General features: G+C 34.9%; 3 protein-coding genes across 4 annotated transcripts; 1 reads left to right on the top strand and 2 right to left on the bottom strand.

Moving 5' to 3' along the window:
- The first annotated feature begins 1,882 nt into the window (after positions 1–1,882).
- On the top strand, positions 1,883–7,024 carry LOC105219058 (synaptic vesicle glycoprotein 2A). 2 transcript variants are annotated; one of them, XM_011194986.3, is made up of 7 exons: positions 1,883–2,161; positions 3,835–4,159; positions 4,222–4,343; positions 4,671–5,233; positions 5,475–5,758; positions 5,823–5,950; positions 6,708–7,024. In XM_011194986.3, the coding sequence occupies exons 1-7, from the start codon at positions 2,026–2,028 to the stop codon at positions 6,740–6,742; spliced, it is 1,593 nt and encodes a 530-aa protein (XP_011193288.2). In that variant the 5' UTR covers positions 1,883–2,025; the 3' UTR covers positions 6,743–7,024. The 2 variants fall into 2 exon arrangements, with proteins under 2 accessions (XP_011193288.2, XP_054091948.1); XM_054235973.1 differs by lacking the exon at positions 1,883–2,161 and adding an exon at positions 2,555–2,755.
- Positions 7,025–7,032: 8 nt separating this feature from the next.
- LOC105219041 (neuropeptide F-like) lies at positions 7,033–8,082 on the bottom strand. Its single transcript, XM_011194968.3, has 4 exons — positions 7,948–8,082; positions 7,359–7,539; positions 7,232–7,295; positions 7,033–7,158 (listed from the first exon to the last, which is right to left on the bottom strand). The coding sequence occupies exons 1-4, from the start codon at positions 8,054–8,056 to the stop codon at positions 7,117–7,119; spliced, it is 396 nt and encodes a 131-aa protein (XP_011193270.2). The 5' UTR covers positions 8,057–8,082; the 3' UTR covers positions 7,033–7,116.
- A 4,056-nt stretch (positions 8,083–12,138) lies between these two features.
- On the bottom strand, positions 12,139–13,355 carry LOC105219078 (neuropeptide F-like). Its single transcript, XM_011195005.3, has 4 exons — positions 13,176–13,355; positions 12,660–12,840; positions 12,524–12,587; positions 12,139–12,447 (listed from the first exon to the last, which is right to left on the bottom strand). The coding sequence occupies exons 2-4, from the start codon at positions 12,836–12,838 to the stop codon at positions 12,406–12,408; spliced, it is 285 nt and encodes a 94-aa protein (XP_011193307.2). The 5' UTR covers positions 12,839–12,840; positions 13,176–13,355; the 3' UTR covers positions 12,139–12,405.
- Positions 13,356–15,397: the final 2,042 nt, after the last annotated feature.

Genomic DNA, 15,397 nt, shown 5'->3' with positions numbered 1-15,397 from the left:
TATAACAAGTAAGGAAAGGCTAAGTTCGGCTGCAACCGAACATTTTATACTCTCGCAATTTATTGATATATTTTTATTAAGATAACACACAATTTGATTCAATTTGAAAATCCTATAAATAGGTTTATGAGAGCTAGGGGAAGTTACACTATTAGAAGAAAAATGTTTCCTCTAAATTAAATTAAGATACCTGAGAGATTTACCGAAATTTTCGATGAAAAATTACCATGGGGCACTGAATTCTTCATATTCGATATTCGGGGCTTTGAAAAGTTATAGTCCGCTTTCGACAATTTTTTCACAAGTGATGCCACATATCATATACAGTATTTGTATAAAGTTTTATTTCGCTATCTTCATTGGTTCCTTATGTACATATATATTATAAAGTAAGGGAATAAGATGGAGTTCAAAATTGAGTTACATGGGACGTTGTCGTGGTTGTGAACCGAAAATATTATATACCGAATTTTATTGAAATCTGTCTAGTAGTTCCTGAGATATGGTTTTTGATCCATAAGTCCTTCTGCTATTTCTGCTGCAAAATTTAGTGTTTCTGGCGTTTTTCGTTAGTGAGATAACCCACTTTTAGTATTTTTCAACCTAACCTTTGTATGGGAGGTGGGCGTGGTTATTATCCGATTTCAACAAATTTCATGGTGTGTGGTGGGGTACGTAAGAGAACCGACTACAGAAAGTTTGGTTTATAAAGATTTATTGGTTTGCGAGTTAAATACAAATAACCGATTTGGGGGCGGGGCCACGCCCACTTTCCCAAAAAAATTACATCCAAATATGCCCCTTTCTAGTGCGATCCTTTGTTCCAAATTTTGCTTTTATAACATTATTTATGGCTTAGTTATGACCCTTTATGTGTTTTCGGTTTTCACCATTTTGTGGGCGTGGTAGTGGTCCGAATTTGCCCATTTTCGAAAGCAACCCTCTCATGGTGTTCCAAGTTTCATTAAGATATCTCAATTTTTACTCAAGTTATCCGTTGCACGGACGGACGGACAGACAGACATTCGGATTTTGACTTGTCTCGTCACCCTGATCATTTTGATATCTATAACCCTATATCTAACTCGTTTAGTTTTATAACTTACAGACAACCGTTATGTGAACAAGACTATAATACTCTCTTAGCAACTTTTGTTGCGAGAGTATAAATATGTATAGGAGGAGCTAGCGTTATATATTTTGGATATATATGAGTTATAGTTTATATTTTGTAATTGTAAACTTTTAAAGAAAATCGGCTGTTTATGCATTTTTCTGAAGCTTAACATTTGTGCAGAATTTGTCACACTGTATCTGGGATTTAGTCGAATTTAGAAGTCACTGCACGAAGACGTCACAATGGAGAATCCAACAACCTTCGGAATGCAGCCAAAAAGCCAATCGTAAAAAATACCCTAATTAAATCGTTACGTGTTACAATTATTTATGCACACACAATGTACACATCTGAACAGGTGATCTCACATGTGATTTTATAAAATCTCCATCATTTACCAAAACCGGAATATTACTCAGAACAGCTAAATGTCGTACCTTAGCAATGAATAAGCATAGGTATCATATGTATGTAGGAGATACTCATACATCAACACGATCAAGTTTGACAGGTCATATGCATAAGTGGACTTTTGTTTACAAACAAAAAATGAGTTACTATTCAGAATGGTATAAAAAAACAAACTCGTACATTCACGCTCACGCCTTCCTCATTGTTATTGCTCCACAGCGTATTGGCATCTCGCTGCAAAAGCAACATTATTAGAACGCTTGGTAGCAAGTGTCTAGTTCTAATTTCATAACTTAGATGAAAACTTGTATTGTAAATAATTGAAAATAAATTCACGACTCCGGCAGTCAATGGAAATTACAATAAGCGCTTACAAATCATTCAACGAAGGAGTGTGCTGCTGGCGTCTGTGTGTTTCAGTAGTCGTTGAGCACTGGTCGTGGCTAGACTAGTATTTCGATTCGTAATTCCAAGTAATTTTTATCAATTCGCGTAAAATGCAATTCTCGGATAGCAAGAATGAAGGCCGCCAACCTATCGGAGTAGGCATTTCAGAGGCGGCCACTCGTGCTGAGCTGGCGGGCTTTGGCGCGAATAACGAATTCGATTATGAATATGTGCTGGCGCGCATTGGTAGGTTTCTGTGCCAAGTTTAACGGGCAAACAAGTGGAAAATTCGCTGAAAATACAAGTTTTGTTTGGAACTTTTTGTGTTTTATCGTTGAAAATTAAACATTTCACAGGTTCCTAGAATTAAAAGTTGAAAATTTTATATGGAATTGGATAGTAAAGGTGTTATCCATGACATAAGTGCGCATTTGTGTTCGAATAATAATAATTTGAAATTTCAACTATGGAACCAACTATTAATTTTTTTATAAAAACCAAAATGTGTGTTCAAGAATAGTCCAAGCTAAATGTGAATTTATCATTACTTTCTAACTGCTCAAAGGATGTGTAATAAATACAACATTTGATAATGTTAAGCAAATGAAGCCATAAGTGATGTAATTACTAGTACAATTCAAACATAAGTAATTAAAATTATGGAATTAACAGTACTTAATTAAAAACTTATAAACTGCTTGAGCAAATTTAAGTGATATTTTTTAAGTCTCTACGGATCTTATGAGAATTAACTTTGGACTTCCTTTGTTATGAATGCAATAGAATCCAACCACTATTCTTACTCAAACCAAATCCAAGGATAAGGGCTAAATCGCGTTGGTAATTAGTTAATTTGCTTTGTTTTCTGTCATATGTTCAGCCATGCCAAACTGGCTTCGTTCACTTAGGTATAGATCACTGTTTACAAAAACACATTTACTGCAACAACAACACAAAAAATAACTGTTTCTGCAAAATTTTTAAAGAAAAATGTTCGATTTGTAAATAATTTTAATTATCTCTGTTTGTTAGTGGAACAGTAGAATACAGATTTGAATTCAAAATAATTTCAGTGACTATCGAGACTTGGTGGCCTTATAGTCCTTGCAGGAGTAACAGGAATAAATGTATAATATATTATTGAGAGTGTAATATCTGTCATGATAAGCTATAGATCTCCCTTCAGAACCGCAAATACTGAATTTTTGAATTGCAGTGTGACATCTCTTTCACTGATTTTATATTCAAGGTTTTGTTAATTTTAAAAATGCGGGAGAGAATCGTGATGTGAAATTTGAAATCGAAACTTATTAAAATAAGGTATTTTATTTTTTGTACATATTCAGTCACGACAATGTGGACTCTTTCGATTGATAGATTGCCTGTTCACTATTTTTTTGAGAATGCTGAATTTTATTTATGTTATTTTGATAGAAAGTTTATAATTAAAGGTTCTGTATACGAATGTGACTACATAATAGTTTCCACAATTTCATGGAATAGAAGAAAATTCTAACGAAGTTTATAATCTCAAATCCATTCTCTAAATTACTCGCTCAGACTAAAAGTTTCTATATATTTTTAATTATGTAATTTACAAGTAAAGCAGTTCCAGCCTTTCTCTTTTATGTTAAGTAAAATATACATAACAGCACTTTACAAGTAGAAAATATACAACTTTTGCACAGCATACAAAACAATCGACTTATGCAGCGATTGCTTTGCATTCAAAATGAGTTTCTATTAACACTTTTAAACCAAATAAGCAGCTCAATTGGAGTTGTAATTCAGACTTTGTTGCTAAGACATATAAAACAGGTTGAACTAGAATAATGTTCTTTTATTTACACTGGAATAATTATTCGAAAAAATGAAAGCTGCTTTTCCAATTTTCTGATATTTTTTAACATCATTTGTAGGTTTCGGCAAAGCACAATGGTTACTGTTGCTCATCTCTGGCCTTCTGACATTGTGCTCCATGGCCACGCAAACTTCCGTGGGCATCATGGCCATCGCTTCACAATGCGAGTTTGACATGAGTCAAGGGGAGAAGGGCATAATGATGGCGGCGTGTGTAACAGGAATATTTCTATCCACATACTTTTGGGGTTATGCCAGTGATGCTTTCGGTCGACGTTCGGTACTCTTCTATGGTACACTGGCGACAAACCTGCTACAATTGATCTCCATGTTTATCACAAATATATGGGTTTTCAACTTTATTAACTTATTAATGGGCATCAGGTAAGTACGACTAATTGAGTCAATTATATTTACAATAAATAACGATAAATTATTATATATAGTTTAGGAGGCGTCTCAGCTGCTATTTACGCATACCTTAGCGAGTTCAATACTGACAAGCATCGCGCCGTCGTTATTAATTATTCAACCATGTTCGTAAGCATCGCAGCAATCTATATGCCTGGTAAGTATTAACAATATTATATAATATAATTATTTATATTTAAATACTCAATGCGATATAATTACTTAAGCAGGTTTTCGCAAAAAATATCGTTCTGCTTGGTTTAAAAATTAATATTCATAATTTTAATGTGAATTGAAAACCACGTATAGTTATATTGTTTTTAGAAGGGCAGTGGTTTAACAAGGGCTGCTAGATATGTCGCTAACTTCTCTATTTCTCGCGTTAGTGAATGAATGATAATTACTGTATCTTTCGTTATTTCTTCATATATTCATTGCTTAAGCAGAGATTATTTATACTTAACTTCGAAATCATCACTTTCAGCGACCTCTTGGCTTGTACTTTCCGCCGATTGGTCTCTTCACATAAGCGACGGTTTCATATTCCGGCCATGGCGGTTGATAATCCTGTTGAATCTCTTGCCGGGCTTGATTGGAGCAATCATGCTGTACCCCTTCCCGGAGAGTCCAAAGTTACTGTTGGCCCAGGATAAGGAATACGAGGCCATTGCAGCGCTGGAATGGATCTGTAAATTTAATCGTGGACGTCCTATAGCAAGTGTTTTCGGAAATGATGCTGATTTCAAATTAAAACCGGAACAGATCACTGACGACACTTTGCGCAGCGCGGGTGGTGTATGTGGCGTTCTTGTGAACATTTGGAGAGCAACAGTGCCGCTCTTTCACAAGCCACATTGTGTGAATTTCCTCTTGAGCATTATTTCAGTATTTGGTATGTTTCTCACATCGGCGGGCATGCAAATTTGGTATCCGGAAATAGTGAATCGCTCGTCGGGTGATAATGCCGGCAATAGTTCGTCTGTGTGTGAAATATTAGAAGCTTCGTTCGAAAAACAACGCTTAAATGTAACTTCCGTCGATGAGGAGGTAAGTAAATTGATTCGATCCGTTAGGTTAGTTCTGAAGTGAAATGTTTTATGAGGAAAGATACTGTATCCAACCTAAAAGCATAACTAAGATTTTAGTTGAAAAAAAACATAAATCAAAATTCAAAATATATATTTCTTAAAGAAATTAAACATCTCAAAAAAATATCAAGCTGCAATTATGGATAGACTTAGATCAGCAGAAAAATTATATTTTGAAATATGTTGCATTTTCCTTTCAGATCTGTGATGATACTATCACGGCCAAGACATATATAGACAACATGATTGTGGGTTGCGCATTTTTGGTGGGTTTTGCCATACAGGGTGCCATATTAAATCCGTTGGGTCGCAAAAATGTGTTAATGGCCGCGTTGGCCATTGGTACTCTGAGTGGAATTCTGCTGCACTTCGTCGCCAATGCAAAAGCTGTTCTGGTGCTATTCTGCTTATACATACTCATGCCGGGATTATCGATATCGATTATGTGCGGTGCCATGGTGGATTTAGTGCCGACGCAATTGAGGTGAGCATGAAAATAATTAAGAGTCGTAGCTACTGTACTATATAATATTTTTTTTTCCTTTCAGAGGCAAAGCGGTTAGCATTGGTATGGCGATGGGCCGCCTGGGAGTGATAGTCGCTTCAAATATGATTGGCGTTATGCTGGAACCCTATTGTAATACAACGTTTGCCATACTGACGGCGTCGATTCTGAGTGAGTCTTTTTTTTTGTTTCACTAGTCAACCTCTCGCAACATGTTCATAAAACGACTTGGGAATTGAGTTATATATGACGTGAGGAGTTTTGAGATATCTTAATGAAACTTGGCACATGTATACCTAGGGCCCATAATGTTGCTATTGTAGATGATCTAACTTAGATCATTGGCACGCCTACAAAATGGGGTTAACCGGAAAGCTATAAATGCCATAATTAAGAATAAATGTAGGTTCAAAATTTTACACAAACTCTATATTGCTGGTGGGACATTACCTGTTTAAAAATTGTCCAAAGTGGATTACATCTTTTTAAAGTCCCATGTACAGAACTTCAGTTCTTCAAACCCTATGGTTGACTTTTGAGTTAAATATCGGTAAATCTCGGATGTTAATATAATTAAGAGGAGATCTTTTCTTGATAATATTGTGTCCGGTGCCACAGTGAAGAATATTGGGTCAATACATCCTCTAGCCCACATATATCAGGCATAAACTTTTGAAAATTGCTGGTGGGCTCGGTTAATGTCTCTGTTGGTTAATGTCTGAGATATTTTATCAAAATTAATTAAAATGGCTGAAATAGATGAATGAATTACAACAGCCACTAAATATTATGTATGGACTTTATGCCGAATACATTGGACAAATTGTGTGCTATTTTAATAATATTATACAAATAAATTACGGGAATATTCAATTTTACTTTAATTATTTATTTACTTTTCCTTTTTTTCTTTTCATTTTCTTTTTAGTCTGCGCCTTCTTGGTGCATTTTCTACCTATATGAGAAGAGTTGTGTGAGGAAGCCTATGAATGAACCATATCAAAATGTTGACTGCGTTTTGCTTTTGTTATTTTGTTTTCCACAATTTTGCTTTTATTTTCTTGTATAACATTTGTCACATTTTAACATGGGTTATAAGCTTTATCATCCAAAACATCGAAAAATCTTTTTTGTACATTTACGAGTATACATAGATGTTATCATTTACAGTTTCGTTTATACATAAAACAACAAAATAGTTTATAAAAAAGTAAATAAAAATATATTTTTTTTAAGTAAGCAAGAGTTAAAGAGTTTTCCAATTATTATTAATTCTTGCATTTATAATAGTTTTGGGCTTATTTTTAATCCAGTGGTCTTAAGAGAATCATTTGTCTCTAAAAGGGTTCATCAGCGGAAGGATTTTCAATGGCTCGAGCCTACAAAAAAAATAAGATAACAAAAAGGAGGATATAGAAGGACAACATATAATTATTTAGCTGAATCATGTACCACATCAGGATTTTCAAGCAAATGTTGGCGCAAAAGCAATAACAACGGCGCGCGCTTTCCGAACCTGTGACGAAAGTAAAAAATAGTGTTACTTACATAGACTCTCTTACATTTTAAGAGTGGTTACCTGGCGCGTGCTCGATCTCCATAGTATGTGTCCAGGTCTTGTAAATATTTGAGTGCGTCGGCCATGTTACTGATGTCGTTGTTGCGTGGCGGACGGGAGTTGCTGGCTGTTGCGGTGTGTGCCGTCAAAAGCGCCAAAGCAACAATCACAATAACAGCAAAACGTATGATTGAGGACATTTCTGCAAATGAAAATATAATAGAAAGCGTTAATTGGAATTCCAATTTTCGTCGTTCTATTGGCATCTCAATGACCCCACCAACTACAAAATTTATTTTGTGTACCCAACAATCCGAGGAAGAAAATAAATTTCGCGACTGTGCATGGACCATATGAAAGTTTGATCTGAAGACACACGATAAAATAGCTATTATCGAAAAATAGTATTAACTGAAATGTTTATATTTGACAAAATAAAATAATAGTTTTAATCACGAGAGTATTCTGATAACACCGCAATCCAAATTACATGGAATAGTTTTATTTATGGAATAGTTTTATTCTAAATCACGTCTTGGCAATCTTCTTTGAAATTAAAACACTATTTACGAAAATCATTTCGTTTATTCAATTTGTGAAAGTAACACACCTGTAACGGTATTCGTAGCAATTATTAAACCTTTACCGCTGCCACTAGCTTTGGCTACTGATAAGCTATGTTGGCTTCTGCTCCTTTTATATCCAAATACTATCTGCATTTGTCGAGAGGAAATTTGATCGCTTGTGTGCCAAAAAGAGATGACAAATAAAAACAACAATTATGATAGCGGCAATCGGATAACGAAAGTGGCTTCCTTGGTGGGAATGAACAGTGAAAATGTTGTTTGAATGATTGAGGGTTGAAAAAAAAATCATTACCAAAAATAAGAAATGGCAAGAAGCTACTGAATGTTGTCACTACCTGTTGCGCTTATTAAATCTTATTGTTGTTCAGTGACACTTTTTTTAATTTCATTAAAACGAATGACAGACAGAAGAAACCACAAAGCTGCAGAATAAAGTGAAAGTTTGTTTCACCCATATGGTAGCATTGGCAAATAATTTTTAATATAAACTTGTGTATAAAATTAGAATAATGTTTTGGCATTTAGCTCTTATTACGTCAAATACACAGACGCACTCATGTACAAATTAGTATTATAATTTCAAATATATTCAAATGTTATAAATTTTTACACACGCTCCCATACATATGTATGTACTTTCCGTTTCTTGCGTGGGATCATCTAAAAAAGTAAAATGAAGAAAATTCGAGCATGAAATTATATTTTATTTGTAATGAGCTAAATCTTGATTCCGGCCTCTAGTCTTTGGTGTCCGATGTCTTTCTCTCGGATTACGAAATATTTCTAAATTGACTACTTTCTGTTTCAGATTAAGATTCTCCATCACGTAGTCTTTTTGATACCCCCACCTGGGCACTATTTCCAAAATCTTTAGATTTTAGCAATAAATATAGCCTATGTTACTCGATATGAATGTAGCTTTCGAATGGTGAAAGAATTTCACCAATTTATTAATTAGAAACATACATACAAGTCTTTCCTCTTTATAATAGTAGTATACATACATACCGTTGAAGATATCGGAATAAAACTTTACACCAATATCTGTAACGATTACAGGAAACGGAAGCCTCATAACGGAAGCGAATATGATATAAACGGAAGTCTTCCATAAACAGGGAACATTTATGTTAAGCCCTGAAGCTGACGCTGCTTCCGTCACTAAGCACTTTCTGTAGTGTTCCGGCACATCATTCCTGGTTCCAGTGGTTCATTCCGTTTCCATATGCCCACTTCCAGTTCCAGTGACAATATTCAGCCACCCCATTTTCGGTTCCGGCAATATCATTATACATATCCATTTCCAGATGCAATGTCCGGTTATCCAATTTCAAGTTCCATCGTTCATATCCCGTTACCCATATCCAGTTCCGGTAACATAGTTATCCATGTCCGGTTCCGGGTGCCCTATTTCCGGTTCCGATAACATCATATCCGGTTACCCCATGAGGTCAATTACCCCATGAGGTCAATTACCCCACCCTGATCACGTGATGATCTTTCAAGATCACGTGATATTTTTGTTTACATATTTGTGTGAGTCAAGGACCCCACTCTGATCACGTGATGTTAATTCGAGGTCACATGATATTTTTGTTTACAGGTCAATGACCCCGCCAAAATCAGGAGATATCACATCAAGGTCACGTGATATTTTTGTTTACCGGTCAATGACCCGCCCAGATCACGTGATGTCACAACAAGGTCACGTGATATTTTTGTTTACAGCTCAATGACCTTGCCCAGATCACGTGATGTCACAACAAGGTCACGTGATATTTTTGTTTACATTTTTGACGGAGGTCAATGAACCCACCCTGATCACGTGATGTCATTTCAAGATCACGTGATATTTTTCTTTACAGGTCAATGACCCCGCCAAGATCACGTGATGTCACAACAAGGTCACGTGATATTTTTGTTTAAATTTTTGAGTGGGGTCAATGACCCCACCCTGATCACGTGATGTCAATTCAAGGTCACATGATGTCCTCCATTTTTTTACTGTATAAGGAAATGAAGAAAACGACTCCTCGAAGTTTCGTTGACATAGCATTATTAGTTTACGATAAGTACAAAAAACTTAGTAGGGGACGGGGTCACGCCCACTTTCCTAAAAAAATTACATCCAAATATACCCGTTCCTAAAACGATCCTTTGTACTAAAATTCACTTTCATAGCTTAATTTATGGCTTAGTTATACCTCTTTATGGGTTTTCAGTTATCGCCATTTTGTGGGCGTGGCAGTGATCCATCTTCGAACTTAACCTTTTTATGGTGCACGTGTACCAAGTTTCATTAAGATATTTCAATTTTTAAACCGTCTAAAGTAGATCCGGTTCTTTTAAACTATAGTCACACGCGAAACGAAAAAAATTCTAAATCGTTGATATTGTGTTGGTAATACGGTTACATTACCCGCATAATTTTCCAAGTACTACTTTTTGACTTTTTTTAATTTTTCTTTAAAAAATCTTTGACATTACAATAACAATTTTTTGCAGGGAATTCTTTTAGCCAATATTTCAGTGATAATGTGTATCGAATTTCGAAAGTTTCGGAATCATACATTCATAGTTTTAATATAGCCTATGTTAGTCGAGGAGAATTTAGCTTTCGAATTCGAATTTTTGAAGTCGGCACAGTAGTTTTTGAGTTTATTCATTACAAACATACATACAAATCTTTCCTGACAGTTCGGTAATTATTAATTTAAACTTTTACTAATGTACTCATCAATACGATGATGCGCTCACGTTTATAATCCGTTGTTTCACAGAAAAAATAATTGTCATTCCAGCGAATTTTCGCGCTAACTATTAGTTATTATTGTGGCAGTTATGATGACAAACCGCACACCGGTTCGTAGGTGTGACATTTCATTCATAAAACAACAACGCCGATGCACGGTAATTATTTCTGGTGCTTATTATGGGATTATGAACGTCGACGTTCCTGAAACAAATTGAATTTTTCGCATATCTGCATTTTTGATGAAAGCTTATCAAACTCCCGCCGCAGCTGCTGCCTGCTAAATTATTGGGGGAAAGCAGAGTTAGTTGGTGTGCCACGCTAGTTTGATTGTACCGAACAATCTTATCATTTATAATAACGTTACGATTGCATTGACATGCTTAACTTGTTGAATTTCAGTTTAACGTAATCTTTCGCGCAGCTCCACATTTCGCCTGCTTGACGGTTGTACTAATAAACACTTTCACTGCCACTCATTTGCGACTCATTTCGCAAGCGCTCGCCCATTTATCGCACGCATTTGTGCCGATTGACATTCGTCGATGATGCTACTTTGTTTATACTTCAAGTGGAATCATAATTGGTTTAATTTGAAATCACAAATCCAATAATTGAAAGCTTTCGCTGATAACGAGAAGCAACAATTTTGATTTGTAGGCAAACAGTGACGAGTGACAAAGTATGAAATTATACCCATAAACTAAGTGTGTATATAAATGCTTATGTAAATATATTTGTTTATGCGCGCTGAGTCCATTAAGTGTGCTATTAAATCATATCGTTAAAGGTAGACAATAGCGTGGCGTTTACTTAACACTTTTCATGCGTCACTAATCATAGTTATAGATATCAATCGGAATCCCCATGGCACGAGCAGCACACCGAAATTCGTATTTACTTTGATAATCGTATCGATATGCTTTGGTAATTACATTTTTATTGCCAATTTTATATTATATTATACGCAAAAACCCCAATAGGAATAGTTTGGCAATACAATTTGTAAACCTTTTTATTTGCGAGATCAATTTCTTCCACAGAGTATTCATTTTCGTCAAACCTATATTACCGCATAGACTACCATCTGGTCATACACCACAAAAAGTAATCTAAAGGAGTCAATCTCCAAAAATTTATCCCAATAAAGTAATTGTTTCACTATCTTTTTGCTGGTTTTATTATCCTTCTGGAACCATTTGCCTCTTAGTAGACAGAAATATCATTTTTATAGTCGGCGTGTAAGTGAAATATAAATTTTACTCCAAATGTAGAATTTGTTGATCATTTATGTTACATTTCAGCCAATATGTGTATACATGTTTTCCTCTAGGAATACTAAACTCCAATTAAATAGCTGGAACAAGCTATTTAAGTCTTTACCAGACTAATTTTATGTTTCAATAATTGTATTGTAATTATATCCAATCAAAATTTTCTAAAAATTGTGATAACAATTGCATTATTTTTTCACTTTAAAAGTGCATATTCATATATATTATTTATTCAACAATATTTAAATATATATTTTACAAAAATGTGTGCAGATGTTCAAAAACATATACACATTATATAGTATAACTCAAAAAAACTTGCTCCAAAAGTTTTGAATAAATTATTAAAGAGATCCGATATGACATTATCTGGGTGAGGTTATATTCTTGTCATGTTGTCTACTTTACTAGATTCTTTGTCCGTTGCCTTTAGTTAGAGGGTTCCAGGTAACTATTTAATAGACTTCATCTCCTGCTTTAAACTCAGAGTTGTGCAACTGCGTAATCCGAGTGAAGGAAAGCGGAAAAGATTTTGGAAATTATTCAAACTTTATTTTTATTCAAACTATTTACCAGCTCTGGGTTCTCAAGTAGATGTTGCCGCAAAAGTTGTACCAAAGGAGCGCGCTTGCCGAATCTGTAGTCAAAAAGCATTAAAAAATGTGTTAATCATACGCCATGGCATACACTCTTTCAGCACTAATCATACCTGGCACGCGCCCGATCGCCATAGTAAGCGTCCAGATCCTGTAAATACCTCAGTGCGTCGGCCATATTGCTGATGTCGTTGTTTCGTGGCGGCCGTGAGTTGCTAGCTGAGGTGTTATGAGCGCTCAAGAGAACCACAGCAATGATAAGGAGGAAACTGCAACGTAGCATTGTCGACATGACTGTGAAGGTAAAAAAGAAATTATTTTTTTATTAAAAAAAAAACACAATAAAATATTTTATTAATTAGCTTTAAGGCTAATTTATTTTATTATAAATTTTCGAAAATTTTTATTTATACACCGTTGTATTGCTTTTCTTCCTTTACGGTTTTTTTGTTATAACTAAAGCTTCCATAACTAAAACTCTTATAATCCAACAGAATCCACAATCTATCGACACCAACAACTATTATTTTATTTTAATTTTTTTACTTTTTTACACCTTAAATACTAAGTCTTCAAACGTTCTTAGCTTTCTTTGTAATTTGTAAAATTATTGTTTCATAGAAACTTACTTATAAACGCTTTGAATTCTTTGGTATTTTCAACGCACTGGATAAAATCACAGAGCAAACAGTGTACTCTTACAACTTTGTATCCTGAATGAATTAATCCAAAATATTTGAAGACTGACTGAGCCAACTGCTGGTTGTGCACCGTTATGAAATGCTTAATCAACTGATGGCTGCTGCAAGTCCTGCACAGCTTTTATATTCATTTGCGTCGATAATAATGGTAAACCAGCGAATACGATCGCTTATAATGAGCAATTTGCAGACACGCGAAAACATGGTGCGTTACGAGTGTGTCAACGAAAACCAAAGCGGACAGTTGGGGCCGCAGTGGTTGCTGTTATCTGCGAAAGCTGTAAGCCTGAGCTTGTTGAGTTCGCGAAATCAAAGAGGAGGGATTGCCGCAAGACCACCCATCACGTGGCGTGTGAAGGCAGATAAACAGCAGAACGCATAATTTTGAATGCTTAATGGTATTCGCATTCATTTTTTTTAAGTAATAATTAATAGGTGATTTCTGCTTTTCCTCAGTGTCTCGTATTTTAATAACAACTGTTGAATTTAGATTGAAAAACTGCATATACTCCTCTGCAAGCAGTGGAAAGCGTGTGAACATATATATGTATGTATGTATATTCATATTCATTTTGATAAATATTACAACTGACAGTTACTTAATTAGGAAACTTACTTTGCGACTTTTTTCTGTTTTAAATTGTAAAGAAATTAGCTTTTTCATCTTGTACCTCAAAGAGCAGATATTTAAAGAGACGTTCTCTCCGCTTTTAAACTCAGTTTTGTTTTATGATTTCTGGCTCGTCAATCATTAAATCATCTATCTAATATTTTACTTTTTAATTTCTATATTTTTTAGTATTTCAGGGGCGCAGAATTTTCAAAATCTACCTTTCGAACAAATCGCACTTAAATGAAAAACATTTTGCCACCAGTACTGTCCCCTCTTTTTGTTGATAATTTCTGATACTTAAAGGATTATGATTTAGTGGCAGGCAAATCGAAATTGAGTTTTGTCTCTCACACCTGCATATCAGCTTATCAAACATGGAGCTTGCAATGCGGCATGCCACCTGGGTCGGCTCTTGTAGAATGCGCGTGCAATTTTATTTCCATTTTATTTACTCTATACTCCAATATTAAACCTTGCTTAACGCATTTGCCTCAATTATGCAATTTTATTATCTTTTTCGCATACAACAAAGTAGATAAAAAACCTTAGTTCTAGACGCCTGCGGATTTGAAGGGGTTTGCATCATTACTATTGGATTTTAACGCTTGGCCTAACGCATATTGCCCTGACTGCCGTGATTAAGTGGTTTAATGTTGTGACTACTACTTGAAGGGCCGTGAGCTCAAATTTCCATAATCACAAATAACTATACGGATTCATAAAAAATTATATTTTATTGTCTTATTAAATTCTACTATTCTATTCTTCTGGAATATTGTCCTAAAATTTGAAGTCGATTCGAGCAATCGTTTTGGAGATACATTCTGAACAAGTTGCCTGCTCCATGGCAGCTTTATTGTTACTGAAAATTTAAACGTGTTCTTTTCAAAACTATGTGTTCAAAGTCGGTTATTAAAGCAAATTTCCTTATTCCAAGTTCTGGTTTAAAGTCTTAACTAAATACGCATTTTATAATTTTCACTGATGATGCTGTCACTGAGGACGCACATTTTGCCGTGTGCACGGACGTATGTGACGTCACGATGGAAGGGATTTTAATATTTTTCTTCATATATATCAGTAACCCCTCATTAAATTTCTATCATTAAATTTCTATCATTAAGACAATAAAAAGGTAAACTCAATATTTCATTTAAGACTTAATAAAATCCGTTTTTCCCGGACGAAACCCATGGAACTTCCTCCGTCAAATATTGAGGTTAGGCCTTCCTCATGTTGAACTTTTTACTTTATTGGGGTTGTGTTGTAGATGTATATACATATTTACATATGTATGTGTATTATTTTAATTGAATTAAATGACGTTACACGAAATCTATTAGGGACATTGATTTTGATTGAGGTGTCACTCAGATACGCATATTTGAGTCGCTTATTACGTAACAGTTCGAGGACAGATATCAATTCTAGACTTTCTGATAACTATGGGGCCGACACCTTGACACCTTTATCGGAAATGATTGTGATAAATACTACTATTTATACCAAATGTTGTTGTTCTCGAAACATGCATAAG

Source organism: Zeugodacus cucurbitae, chromosome 2 (assembly GCF_028554725.1).
Source record: "Zeugodacus cucurbitae isolate PBARC_wt_2022May chromosome 2, idZeuCucr1.2, whole genome shotgun sequence".
In the NCBI taxonomy this organism is placed as follows: domain Eukaryota; kingdom Metazoa; phylum Arthropoda; class Insecta; order Diptera; family Tephritidae; genus Zeugodacus; species Zeugodacus cucurbitae.
This window is presented reverse-complemented; position numbering and strand designations above follow the sequence as displayed.